The following is a 14,821-nucleotide window of genomic DNA, read 5'->3' on the forward strand; positions in this document are numbered from 1 at the left end:
TCCTCACAGTAGCCAACAAATATGAGTGGTCGGCTCTTCCTCTTGTAAGTAAGTTAAGTAGCGGAAACAACTTCCTACACTAACCTTGAGAGGAGGGTAATGCAAAACTTTTTCAGATCATTACAACAGTTACAAAAAATAGAAATAGATATAATAGCATTCATACCACAACACAGTGATTTACGTGGGGAAAACCCTTTCGGGAGAAAAACCCCACACTCCAAAAGCAGCTCAATATTTTATTTAGCAATCAAAAACAGATTACAACATACTTGCAGAGCAAGCTCTTCGCAGGAGTACCATTAATCAGAGATTCAGAGGCAACTCAATAGCCATAAGACTCTTACACACAACCTCTATCTCACACACCTCATAAATAGGAGATACAATACAAGAAACCGTCAAACGGTATTACAAAACCATGGGCTAAAACCACCCAATAAGGTGTAGCCGACCTTATCTCCCTTCTAGATGCCCTATGACATGTTAAAGCACACATCAACACGTTTCGCTCCCTTTTACAGCTCATTTATGTATCCGATACAAATTATTTTTCCTATTTCAGGAGTACAAACTTCTGGAGGCCATAACTTGAGAACCGGGCATCCGATTGACGAACCGTTTGAAGCGTCGGAAAGCTCGCGAAGTGCTCTATCACCTCGTAACCCGCTGTGCCAGTTACGGCCACTTTTCAGGGCATTTCGGAGCCTCTAAAGCCCCCAAAATTAAGTTTAAACATTTTATCACACCCCTCCAAGACGAAAACTTTAATATCTTCAAAACTAGCTGTGACCTTGTGACGCAACTTTACCGGAATGCTTATCTAGCCAACCAAAAGCTTCAGGGAGAGTTTCGCACCATTTCGTGCTCAAATGAAAACTTACTATAAATAGTAACCTTGCATAAATGCAAGGTTGAGACACCATTTTTCCCAACAAATCTCCCACTTGTCGAACACCTTGCAGGAGCGGAAGGGAATGTCAACACAATGAATCAATTGCTAGGGGCCATAAGGCCCATAGACTCTGAACACCATCTGAACTTCTCTGTGCTCACAGCCTTAGTTAAAGCATCTGCAACATTCATCAAAGTTTCCACCTTAACCAGCTTCACCCTACCATCTTCGACCATATCTCTCACAAAATGATACTGAACATCAATATGTTTGGTCCGGGCATGAAATGTCGGGTTCTTAGCTAGGCTAATTGCACTCTGACTGTCACAGTAAACTATCACTGTACCTTGTTTTATTCCAATATCCGAACACAGTCTCTTAAGCCAAATGGCCTCTTTACAAGCATGAGTAGCTGCCATATACTCTACTTCAGTAGTGGATAAAGCAACCACAGCCTGTCGCTTACTCATCCAACTAATTGCACCACCAAACAAAGTAAACACATAAGCACTGGTGGATCTTCTGCTATCAATATCACCTGCCCAATCTGAATCCACATAACCATGGATATCAAGGGAAGTCATGTCTCCAACTGAATTACCATGATAACACAAAGAATACTCTGAAGTACCCTTCAAATATCTGAAGACTCTTTTGACTGCATCCCAATGAACTCTACCAGGATTAGACATATATCTAGAAAGTACTCCCACTACTTGGGCAATGTCTGGTCTAGTACAGACCATAGCATACATCAAGCTTCCAACCGCACTCTGGTAAGGCACTCTGCTCATGTCTTCCATCTCCAATGGGGATGTAGGACAATCTGAAATAGATAGTTTCGTTCCAACTGTAAAAGGAACACTCAATGGTCTACAATTCTGCATGTTGAACCTCTGTAACACTGAATTCACATACTTACTTTGACCTAGCCATAGCTTTCTGTTTACCCTATCTCTTCTAATTTCCATCCCAAGAATGTGCTTTGCTGCACCAAGATCTTTCATTTCAAATTTAGCAGCGAGATGAGACTTCAGTTCTGAAATCATACCTTTCCCTTTACTAATGAATAACATATCATCAACATACAATGCAATGAATAAGAAATGATCACCATCAGATTTATAATAAACACAATGATCTGATTTAGAATGTTCAAATCCCAAACTCAACACATATGTATCAAATTTCTGGTACCACATCCTAGGACTTTGTTTGAGGCCATACAAAGATTTCTTCAATTTACAGACCAAATTACTTTTGCCTTTCACCACATAGTGCTCCGGCTGTGTCATATAAATATCTTCCTCCAAATCACCATGAAGGAAAGCAGTTTTCACATCCATTTGCTCAACCTCTAAATCATAAGCAGTAGCAATAGAAAGCAAAAATCTAATGGACGTCATTTTTGCAACAGGAGAAAATATCTCACCGTAATCAACACCCTCAACCTGAGAGTAGCCTTTTGCAACCAACCTTGCTTTATACTTCTCAACGCTTCCATCTGAACCAATCTTTTTCTTGAACACCCATTTACAACCAACAGGTTTTCGTCCTTCAGGCAATGGTACAAGATCTCATGTATCATTCTTTTTCAAAGCTGCCATTTCTTCCTCCATAGCAATCTTCCAAGATTCTGCATCATTCATACCTAATGCCTCTTCTACAGATTTCGGTTCATCCACACTAGTATTCAGAGCAAAAATACATCTCCAATCATTAGGTGAATACCTTTCAGGTGGTTGTCTATGTCTTGTAGACCTTCGAATAAGCTGAGTCGGAGGTTCTTCCTCCTCTTCTGAAGATTCAGAGCTAGACGAGCTCTCCTCAAATTCTTGCCTATCTAGGGGTCTCGATTCAACTCTTTCAGGTGTAGAAGGAAGTTGAATCACATCTTCTTTTTTAGTCTGTTCTGGCTGCAATGTAACAGAAGGAGACTTAATTTCTCTAAAAATAACACTTCTACTATGAATTACCTTTTGTGCAACAGGGTCCCAAAGCTTGTATCCTTTCACACCATAACTATACCCGATGAAGATACATTTCACAACCTTGTTCTCCAACTTTGTTCGCTTCTCCTTTGGCACATGTGTATATGCCTCGCAACCAAAAACTCTAAGATGTCTCAATGAAGGCTTGTGACCTGACCATGCTTCCATAGGCGTTTTATCAATAAGAGCTGATGTAGGAGACCTATTAATCAGGTAGCAAGCAGTGGCAACAGCTTCAGCCCAAAACTTTTGTTCGAGACCAGCACCACTCAACATACTCCTAGCCTTCTCCATCAGTGTCCTGTTCATTCTTTCTGCAACTCCATTCTGCTGTGGAGAATACGGAGTTGTCTTCTGCCTGTTAATTCCACAGTCTTTACAGAATCTATCAAAATCATTAGAGCAAAACTCACCGCCATTATCAGTTCTCAAACATTTTATTTTCTTTCCAGTCTGCAACTCAACCATTGCTTTAAATTCTTTAAAACGACTAAAAACTTCAGATTTACTCTTTAGGAAATAAACCCATGTCCTTCTACTAAAATCATCAATAAATGAAACATAATATGTGGATTTCCCAATCGAAGAGACATCTACTAGACCAAACACATCAGAATGGATAAGATCCAAAACACCACAAGTTTTATGAGAACTCGAGTAAAACTGAACGCGGTTTTGTTTTCCATAAATGCAATGCTCACAGAAATCAAAGTCAAGGTTACAGTCATTCAAACCTTCAATAAGGTTTTTATTTTTCAAGGTCCTTAGACCCTTTTCTCCAATGTGGCCAAGTCTCTGGTGCCATAACATAGTCTTCTCTGCAGGTAACTTTGCTTCAGACGAAAGAGCACCCTTAGGTACCCAAAAACCATTTCCATCTGCTGAAGGTGAAACCTTCAAATCTTCCAGTGAAGTATCCGCAGATTTGCTTTTTACAGAAGTGCTATTACATTCAACAGTATATGCTTCAAGCTTATACAAAGTGCCAAACCTGATACCTCTAGCAACTACCATAGCACCCTTAACCATCTTACATCCTGCTTCAGAAAAGACTACTTGCACACCCGCATCTATCAGTTTGCTCACAGATAACAGGTTTTGTTTTAATCTAGGGATATGCAGCACACCATTAATCCTTTTTATTCTACCATCAGAAAACCTGATTCTAACTTTACCTCGACCAACAATGTCTAGATGTGAATCATCACCCAAGTACACCTTACCTCCATTAAATCCTTCATATTCAGAAAACCAATCTCTATTGGAAGTCATATGAAAAGATGCACCTGAGTCAATTAGCCAGGCATCATTACCTACATGAGTCGTCAAAGCCGCAATAAAGGCATCGCTATCTTCTTTGTCGGACTCAGAATCAGAATCGAACTTTTTCTTTTTCTTCTTCTTCTTTTCTTCTTTGCAGTCCTTACGAATGTGACCCGGTTTACCGCAGTTCCAGCAAATGACTTTGGACTTTCCAGGAGATTTTGATCTCCCTTTGGATTTGGACTTGTCGCGCTTCTCATTCTTCTTGCCTTTCTCCTTAGGTCTTCCACGAACGGTTAGGGCTTCCTTTGAACTAATGGATACCTTCCTTCGCATCTCTTCACCGAGTAGGGCACCCACCACGTCTTCAGCTTTCAAAACAACAGAAGTATTACCGATAGCCATAACAAGAGAATCCCATGAATCAGGCAAAGAACAAAGCAAGATCTGACATTTCTCCTCCTCGTCCATCTTAACACCGACGGATACTAATTGAGCCACCAACATATTGAATGCTTCTAGGTGGTCTGCAATTCGTCCACCCTCTTCCATCTTCAAGGAATACAATTTCTTTCTTAAGAAAATTTGATTTAATAAAGATTTCACTTGATACATCTCACCAAGCTTAGTCCATAGCTTCTTTGCAGAGTTCTCTTCATGGACATTGATTAGAACAGAGTCTGCCAGGCACAGTCTGATTAGACCCTTGGCTTTTCGGTCCATAACATCATACTGAGCTGCCGCAGTAGGATCTGAGGGCCTTTGGACATTCGCATCAACAGCATCCCAAAGATCTCGATCTATTAGCAGATCTTCCATCTTCAGCTTCCACATCTCAAAATTACTTCCATTAAATTTCTCCACCTCTATTCTCCCTGACGAACTCGCCATCTGAATATTCCTGCAACAAGATCAAAAAGTGTCTTCTGCACAAGCTCCCACTCAAATCTGGATTAGTTCAAAAAACCCAACTGCCCACAATTGAAACCAAAGGTGATCAGGCTCTGATACCACTTGTAAGGAAGTTAAGTAGCGGAAACAACTTCCTACACTAACCTTGAGAGGAGGGTAATGCAAAAAATTTTCAGATCATTACAATAGTTACAGAAAATAGAAATAGATATAATAGCATTCATACCACAACACAGTGATTTACGTGGGGAAAGCCCTTTCGGGAGAAAAACCCCACACTCCAAAAGCAGCTCAATATTTTATTCAGCAATCAAAAACAGATTACAACATACTTGCAGAGAAAGCTCTTCGCAGGAGTACCATTAATCAGAGATTCAGAGGCAACTCAATAGCCATAAGACTCTTACACACAACCTCTATCTCACACACCTCATAAATAGGAGATACAATACAAGAAACTGTCAAACGGTATTACAAAACCATGGGCTAAAGCCACCCAATAAGGTGTAGCCGACCTTATCTCCCTTCTAGATGCCCTATGACATGTTAAAGCACACATCAACACGTTTCGCTCCCTTTTACAGCTCATTTATGTATCCGATACAAATTATTTTTCCTATTTCAGGAGTACAAACTTCCGGAGGCCATAACTTGAGAACCAAGCATCCGATTGACGAACCGTTTGAAGCGTCGGAAAGCTCGCGAAGTGCTCTATCACCTCGTAACCCGCTACGCTAGTTACGGCCACTTTTCAGGGCGTTTCGGAGCCTCTAAAGCCCCCAAAATTAAGTTTAAACATTTTATCGCACCCCTCCAAGACGAAAACTTTAATATCTTCAAAACTAGCTGTGACCTTGCGACGCAACTTTACCGGAATGCTTATCTAGCCAACCAGAAGCTTCAGGGAGAGTTTCGCACCATTTCGTGCTCAAATGAAAACTTACTATAAATAGTAACCTCGCATAAATGCAAGGTTGAGACACCATTTTTCCCAACACCTCTCCATGACGTTCCGCTGAGAATCAGGAATAAATGCCCAAGCCTCACTACCAAAAACTCGAAATGTAGAAACATCAGGCTTGACATGGGTCCAAGCCTCCTCAGGAGTCATATGTCGCAATGCCTTATGAGGCATCCAATTCTAAATATAATTGGCACAATTGAGTGCCTCAGCCTAAAATGAAGAACTCATAGCTCGAGACTGTATCATACAAGTTGCCATCTCCCGTAAGGTTCTGTTGTTTCTCTCAGCAACACCATTCTGCTGAGGGGTGTAAGGAACTGTAAACTGATGCTGTAAACCATGCTCAGTGCAAAAATCTCTGAAAGCTTGATTTACATACTCCCCCCCATTATCTGTGCGTATCCGCTTGATAGAAAGTCCAGATTGCTTCTCCACAAATGTCTTAAAAATCCTGAATGAGTCAAAGACATCAGACTTGTACTTAAGAAAGTACACCCATGTACTTCTGGAGAAGTCATCAATAAAAGTGAGTACATAACGGGCCCCTGAAAAGAAAGGAGTCGGAAAGGACATAAGATCACTGTGTACCAACTCTAGGGCTGCCCTAGCACGAGAGGCTCGACCCTTAGGAAAAGGATCTCGATGATGTTTGCCAAGGACACAACCATGACATACACCATCCGTACAAGAAATCTGTGGAAGTCCAATCACAAGTGCCTGTGTACTCATCTACTGTAGATATCTGTAATTGACATGGCCAAAACGCTCATGCCAAAGCCTGCTCACTGAATCTGCATGTGCTATAAGAGAGGAACCAACAGTGTCTGAACTCTCAAAGCCATCAAAACTATATAAGTGAGATGCAGAATCCACACTCCCAGTAGCCACAACTAAGTCAGGATCATTAAGATCTCGAATAACCACATCATGAGGTGAGAACTCAACTGTCTTACCAGAGCTAGAGTGGCAAATCTGATAAACGGATAGAAGGTTTGTCGAAATGTCAGGAACCAAAAGCACATCCTGAAGACAACCACCATCCAATGAAACAGTACCAGAACCCTGAACGGAAAGTTGTGTTGAGTCACCAACTGCAATATGTCTAGTGCCTGAAGGGGCAAGAGCGGTGACCAAATCCTCTGTGTGTGTCATATGGTGAGAAGCACCAGAATCTAGAATCCAAGTGGATGCGGAGGACAATGCTCGTGCAGAAAGAGCATGACCTTTCCCTGTGGGCTGTGAAGGAGGCTGTGGTGCACTGATATTATGTTGTTGCATGGCTTCCTCCAAAGCCTCTAAACGTTTCCAACACCGGGAAATGGGATGTCCTTCCTTGCCACAAAAACTGCAAGGATCACCTGATTTCTTCTTAGTCTTGGAGGAAGACTCACCAGACTTTGAAGATTTGCCCTGTTTAGAATTGGACTATGGTTTTGATTCAAACTTAGGTGGTGGCTTGGAGGGATTCTCACTAGCCTCTGAATCTTTCTTAGGCTTCGGTTTCTACTTCTGTTTTTGTTTGGAGGACTGGGCTACCAATGCTTGGTTCTGTGAACCTGAAAGTGAATCCAATTGCTTAATCTTAGCTTTCTCACGAGTCAAACGATCACAAAAGACCTGAAAAGAAGGCATGACATGTCGAGCACCCAAGGCATCAATGGTGGAATAGAAGGTCGAAGAGAAGATCTGAAATGGACCCCGAAGCTTTGAGAGGATCAGGAAAATGCACTCTGTATCAGTCTTAGTCTTACCACAACCCTGCAAGATAGATCTTTGCTGTTTGAACTTCATCAGAAAGTCCTCAATAGAGGGAAACGAATCAGGTACCAAGGAAGTTAACTCTGCCTCAAGCTGCAAAGCTCTGAACTCGTTGACAATGCCAAAAAGTCCTTCAAACTTGGTCCAAATGGCTCGAGGAGTGAGACAACCCTCAAGATGAAACTGGAGACTGTCGGAAATGTGTAAAGCCATCAATCCCATAGCTTGATCCATATTGTTCCTGTGCTGCATAACCTCAAAAGGACGTGTCAACTAAGGCTGAACCTCATCCAAACAGGACCATAACCCTCGAGACTGGAGAAGAGTCATCATGTGACCCTTCCAAGTGTGGTAATTATGCGGTGTGAGAGAGTCAATAGGTTTGTCGGCCATCCTGTGAACTGTGCCTCGACTGCTCTGAATTTTTTTAATTATTATTAAGTGGTCTTTCAGAACTAGACAGAAGATGCAGAAGGGGTTTGATTGTTTTGTTACGGTGTTTGTATATTCTGGTTTTCTGATGTAAATAATAGAAAGAAAGAGAAAACACCCCCCCACAATGCAAAAAACTAATCCCCAGTATAAACTGAAAGTTAGAAAATGATAGAAAGCAGTAACGGGTTGAGACAAAATTATGAGCACCTGAAGAATTTACTGATGAAATAGACTATAGATTTGGAAATAGCACAGAACCACCTTTCCGACGCCTATTCTCTTTCAAAAAACGGAGCAAAAACGAGCAAGTTATGCCCCTCGGAGTGCAAAAAGGCTCATCGGACTTTGACTGCAAAAAAATGCAATCAAACTCGAGAAATATGAAAAAATTCTACACCATTAGAACGGGCTCGGAGTCATCTTTCCAACGCCTATTCCTTTCAAAAAACGGAGATCGGACGCCTGAGTTATGCTCGATTTTGTAAAAACAACTCCAAAAAGACCTTTATAGCCCTCAAGGGCTTAAAAAAAATAAGCCCCTGGTCCACTGGGTGACCAGGAGCTAATGCAGGGGCTGGCGGCGCGGGGGCAGCACAGGGGCGGCGGTGGAGGACAGGTGGCGCACAGGTGGGGCGCGGGCAGCGTGCGGGTGACGGGCTGCGCCGGCGGCGCGGCGGTGGCTGTCGGGCCGCGGCCGGTGGTTACCGCCGGCAGCGGCGACCGGGCAATGACCGCCGGGCGGTGCACCGGTGGCACGGGCCTTAAAACTGGTTGCGCCCGTGGAAATTCAAAAAAATGGCGTTTTTAATTTTTTTTGAATTTTTTTTTTGAATTTTCGCCTCGTGCTGCGTGCCCTAGGGTCGTACGGCCTTGGGGCATAAATTTTTTTGCCTTCTGGAGCAACTGTGTCCAAATCGGACGAATTTTATATGAAAATAGGGGTTTTTGGGCACTGCGAGCACAACGGTGAGGTCCGTTTGGGCTCAAAGTGCACCAAAAAAAAAACCCTCCTATTCCAAAATAAAAAACAGAAGACAAACACAGATCTGATGCAACCAAAACCTGGATCTCAAAATCTTTCAAAAGTCTAAACAAGCTGCAGCAGATCTAGCTTTGATACCATGTAGGATTTGAGAAATACAAATCCACATAACCCAAAGAAACCTGCATGCAAGAAACCTGTCACAGAGAAAGAGAGAGAACGAATACAAGGGTTTTGGCTCTGACAAAGTGGAAAGATTTATTATCAGAGAAAAATGAATCAAGAATATGACAATAATACAAGAGATCAACACCGAAAGGAAAACCTAACCCTAAGGTGAGAGCATTTAATAATTAAATATTAATTATTAAATGACTAATGTATGCATAAAGAGAAATCTTAAGAGGAGAGTAAAGTTAATTAATTACTTTGTTCTATCAAATATAACCTTTAGGCAAAGGCAATTTGGATGGTAATCTCTAAAATGGAAGAAGTGTTGGTTCCTCATTACATATGGAAAGTTGTTAGGTCATATGGTCAAGAATCTAAGGTTGAGCGCATATCCTTAAAATATTTGAGTGATTTCTAAGATGGAAGCTATAATAGATGTAACAAAAATGGAGTGCTTCATCAATGATGTCAAGTGTTACAATCAAATCATTAGTAACTTGTTTTGAGAGATAATACACTTGGCTAGTTTTACCACACCAAACACATACACAGATGGAATTTGTCTTAGTCAAACAAAGCATTAAAGAATAAACCCATAAGCCTTAATGAACAGGGAATTGCAAGATAAGACATAGAAATACCACAAGAAAATAGGAGACTTGGGTACATCCTACAAAACCCACTTTGCGAAAAACTTAGTTGAAATGTGAACTCAATCTCACTTAAGTACTCCAAATGACACATAATATAAAATCTAAGCTACACAATATTATAATAGGATCTTGAAATCCTTTATTCACAACTCAAAAGACCACTAAAAATCCCCTCCTTCCATTCCTCTACCTCTACTATTATGATAAACTTGGAAAATACAAAATTGCTATATGAAATCTCCTTCTACAACTCTTGAACATGCAACTAAAGCTTCTAATATATATATATGTATATGTATATATATATGTATATGTATATATATATATATATATGTATATGTATATGTATATATATATATGTATATGTATATATATATATATATGTATATGTATATATATATATATATACATAAGTGTGTGTGTGTGTATACATATATACATATATACATATATATGTATATATGTACACACACACACACACACACACACACACACACACATATATATGTTTTAGGAAGATAAAAGGTTGATAAATGTTGTCAAAAAAAAGAGAAAACTAAGAATTGGTACCTTCATCATATTCATATACATACAACTACATGGATACTTTCTCTTGGGAGTTCATTTTCTCAATATAATGTATTTTTCTATGAGTTGTTATAGAACAACTATGAGTTTGATAAGCTTAGAGGCATCAAAATGAAATGACCTCTAGTTCAAGTATGTTTTATGGACATGAATGTACAAACAAGCATATGGTGAAGTAAAAACAAGTTTGTTGGTACATGGAGTGGTATTTACTAAGTGATTTATTAGTGGGAGGTTGGTTGTATGAGACTCAAGTTCCCACTTCTTGAGGAGGCCTAAATTTATCCAAATAGGAAAATTATAAGGACGACTCCTAATAATCAAACCTCTGAATAATTGTAAGATAATAAAAAAATATTAAAAATTCTACTCTAAACTAGAAAATATTAAAAAGGCTTTGGATTATTTTTTTTTCAAATAAGAAGAGTTATGACTAGTTGAGAATGTGTAAGAGTTGCACATCTAGGGATATTGTTTAATGATAGTAAGCTCTTCATAGTTTATTATCTTAGTTTTAATCCTTTTATTTATTCATAATGTGTTTTTACTTTCATGATTAGTGTTTTTAAATATTAACTCAAAATGTTGGTCATCAATTGATGATTGTTAACAGATTTATATCTCCAAATGCATTTCCCGGTAAATTTGCATATTTAGGCTTGGCTGCTCCTGGTAAGGAGGGATCATGGCAAAAGGAAAGTAAGGTAATTTAGTTGGTGTAATATGAGCTATTATTGTTCTAAGAAAAATATATTTCTTATTTGAAAAAAGTAATATTTGAGTCCTTAAATGGATTAATGATTGCATTATAACATTATAAATTGTAATGTTTCAAGAAAATGGTGTATATGGTTGTTCAAAACTTTTTGAACTATCTCTAAGAAAGCTTGTATTTCAGGGTTATCAATTTTGGACGAACACAAATCAAGATGGAAACTTTCGAATTACTAATATTCTTCCTGGCGAGTATAATTTATATGGATGGGTACAAAACATAGTTGGCGATTACAAACATGAGACTCCCCTTAAGCTCTCACCAGGTTCTCACTTAATTGGTTGTGCCTTTAATTTCAATTTTCATTTTAAAGTTTCATAAATTTTTCATATAAATTAATAGATTTTGGTGTTCCTAGTATCATTAAAAATTTATTTTGTTATTATTTTTTAAGATAATTTATTAGATTTTGGTGTTCCTAGTATCATTAAACATTTATTTTGTTATTATTTTTCTAAGATTTTGTCATTATATACAATCAAAAGATAACATCTTATGGTTCAAATAAAAATCTACCGAAAAAGGCTAGAAATAGTCATACATTAGCCTAGAGAAGTGAAAAACACACTAAACACGTATTCACCACCTAATGAGAAACTACTCAACTAAGATAAGAAAAAACTATTATTGATATAACATACATACTCATCTTGTGGGTCTATATCCACCAAAGCATCACCCTTAAATGATATTCAATCATTCACAACTTACCTCTATAATTTGACTCTTCAACTACCTCCACCCAATTTTCCACCCAAATACCACTCTTATCATTTAATTCCTTAACAAAAAGGAGAAGAACACACCATAACATAATTTGCACTAACATTGTGTCATGTGCACAAATACAAACATTCTCATGCAAATCTCTAACCACTCATGGGAGTTAAACATATAGGCTCACTAATGCCTCACCCACATCACTCTAGTAAGCAAAGAGAACTTCCATTTCTTAACAAAGAGCATCAAGCTCCTTTTGCCTAATACCCTTTGAACCAACAAGGAAACTAATGGGACACAACACAAGATGCAAAGCCTATAAAGAGCACAAAACAATCTCATAAAGGAATACAATTTAGTTTCTGGTGTTGAAGTCACATTCTAATTTGATTTAGGTGCTCTTTATAAAATATCTAGACCATTTTAAAGATATCCAAATCATTCAGCATTTGGGAAACCCAAAAAACCAATCTATTTTGTTGTAGAAAAAATCAGAGCAAAAAAAAGTTAAAATAAGCAACAACAAAAAAAAATCCAATTTAATGTCTTTAAAGGGAAAAATTGGATAGTGTTAGTCAATTTGTGGTCAACAAAATTGTCAAAAAATCATGAGTTTATAATGTAAAAATTGGTTTGGTGTCCAAGATTCAAATATTGCAACACTTCTATATTAGAAACAGAATGTATGATAATGTTTTCACTATCACTAATTGAGTATCATCAAACACTTCTCTTAACCTCGCCTCCTATTCAATAGACTCGACATCATCCTTCAAAGCGTTTGGAGGACGGCTTAAATCACACACACTAATCCCATGTCCCCATGCAGTTGCTTATGAACATTTTATGCTTAAATTTAAGCAGTCAGAGTGTTCCTCTGTAAATTTTTTAATTAAGAGAAAAAGATAAATTGGAATCTTCCCCTATTTTAGTGGAGCAACAGTTGCTTAAAAATTGAAAATAAGCTTTGAAAAAAAGAGGGGTTAGAAATGAGCAGCTGCTACTTATTGAAGAAATTGACATGTAGCTTCACCATTTTTTTTCCTCTCCTTTTTATTTGCCTACAAATTTTATTTGCAAGAAATATTACCAATAATTTCATTTACAAAATGGTTTAAAAGGATTGCATAAAAATAAACAACAATTTTACTATCCATGGCCCACCTGCTCCACAAATCGCTCCTCAAAAAGTTGACCAGCTACTGCCAACCAAAATAAGCTAAGCATCCATTAGCACCACCACCTCTGCCACCTCCGTTAGGGATGCCACTGGATCACTTGCTATGTGACACATTCCATACATACTGATTGCAACCTTTAACTTTATGAAAACTAATTTATCTTTCATGAGTACTTTCATGAATACTCCCAGATATGTTATATTGGAGATTTTCCCTTCTGTATATCCTCACTTGCCTCCCACCAAACCACTGTTCCCCATCCCCAAAACCCAACTCCATGGAACTATGGACTCACTGAACCAAAAAAAAAAAATTAAAATTGTGAAATAGAGAGGTCATCTCTTACCTAGTCCACAACATCTCAACATAAGGAGGCGGGAAATTAAAAATTGTCATGGTCTACCATGCTATTCCTTAATGGCCAATCAGATCGAATTCCAGGAAGTCTACAGATGAGGGATGATTCTTTCTAGGTTCTGGAATGGAACATGAAATGGTGACCATGAACATTCCACCATTCCAATTGCTATTTCCATAACCCTGCACTTTATTGCCCTCTCGAACAATGAAACTAGTGTCCACCACTTCTTCAACCTTTCTTCCAAACTTCTGTTCGAAGTTGATGGAATATTCATTACGACCCATCTATTTTGCCACCATCTGGGTGTTATGTTTTCTTTCTTTTATAGGGAGAGATCTCTCTTGTTTTCATGTTCAATTATAAGCAATTATAAAAATCTCATTCTTTGATATGATATAAGGTACATTTCTTCAAAAGATCCCAAATGAAACCAGTGGGTTAAAACTTGTTCCTTAGTATAGGTTATTGGACATTAAATGGCTCTAGCGTTAGTCTGTTTACTATTCCAGAAAATTTACATCTCAAACTACTGTTATGTTTACAGGTTCTTCAATTGATCTTGGTGATTTGATATATGAACCACCAAGAAATGGGCCAACAATATGGGAAATTGGCATTCCTGATAGAACTGCTAAAGAATTCTTCATTCCAGATCCAGCACCAAAATTTATCAACAATTTGTATTTACATAATGAAAGGTAAAGTTCTCTATACTCGTTCATTTTAACTATCCTATGTGATACTGTAACTGTAAGAGGCAACATGTTTTCTATTATTATTCCATGTACTTGCTTTTATTTGTATGGGGAAGCATTTTTTAACATGGTAGTTTAGAATTCTAGAGGAATTATGCTCATGTTTGTATATACATACTTAAAAGAAATCTTTACTCATTCATTTGACCATCCTGTGTTCTATTGTAACTGTGAGAGGCAACATGCCTTTCACTTTTATTAGATTTTATAATATTCCTTGCACTTGTGTTTGTATGGGATAGTATTTTAAAGATAGTGGTCTAGAATTCTAGGGGCATCTTATCCTTCTTCATCTTTATATATTGTAAATATAGATTTACATAGGTCATTTGCATTCAATTATTTTTTGTTTTATTTGTAAGTTATTAGTATGATTTTTTTTTGTGATTTCTGCAATATCTCCACCAAACTAAAAAA

At 38.2% G+C, this 14,821-nt stretch overlaps 1 protein-coding gene across 1 annotated transcript in view; it reads left to right on the forward strand.

Annotated features, from left to right (window-relative positions):
- LOC131035460 (uncharacterized) overlaps window positions 1-14,821 on the forward strand; it is a 123,216-nt gene that overhangs the window by 101,899 nt on the left and 6,496 nt on the right. The window contains exons 12-14 of the mRNA XM_057967155.2: window positions 11,226-11,316; window positions 11,511-11,652; window positions 14,194-14,347. Coding sequence (XP_057823138.2) covers window positions 11,226-11,316; window positions 11,511-11,652; window positions 14,194-14,347 — 387 coding nt within the window. The remainder of the gene's footprint in view (window positions 1-11,225; window positions 11,317-11,510; window positions 11,653-14,193; window positions 14,348-14,821) is intronic.

The sequence above is a fragment of the Cryptomeria japonica genome, chromosome 10 (assembly GCF_030272615.1).
Source record: "Cryptomeria japonica chromosome 10, Sugi_1.0, whole genome shotgun sequence".
NCBI lineage: Eukaryota > Viridiplantae > Streptophyta > Pinopsida > Cupressales > Cupressaceae > Cryptomeria > Cryptomeria japonica.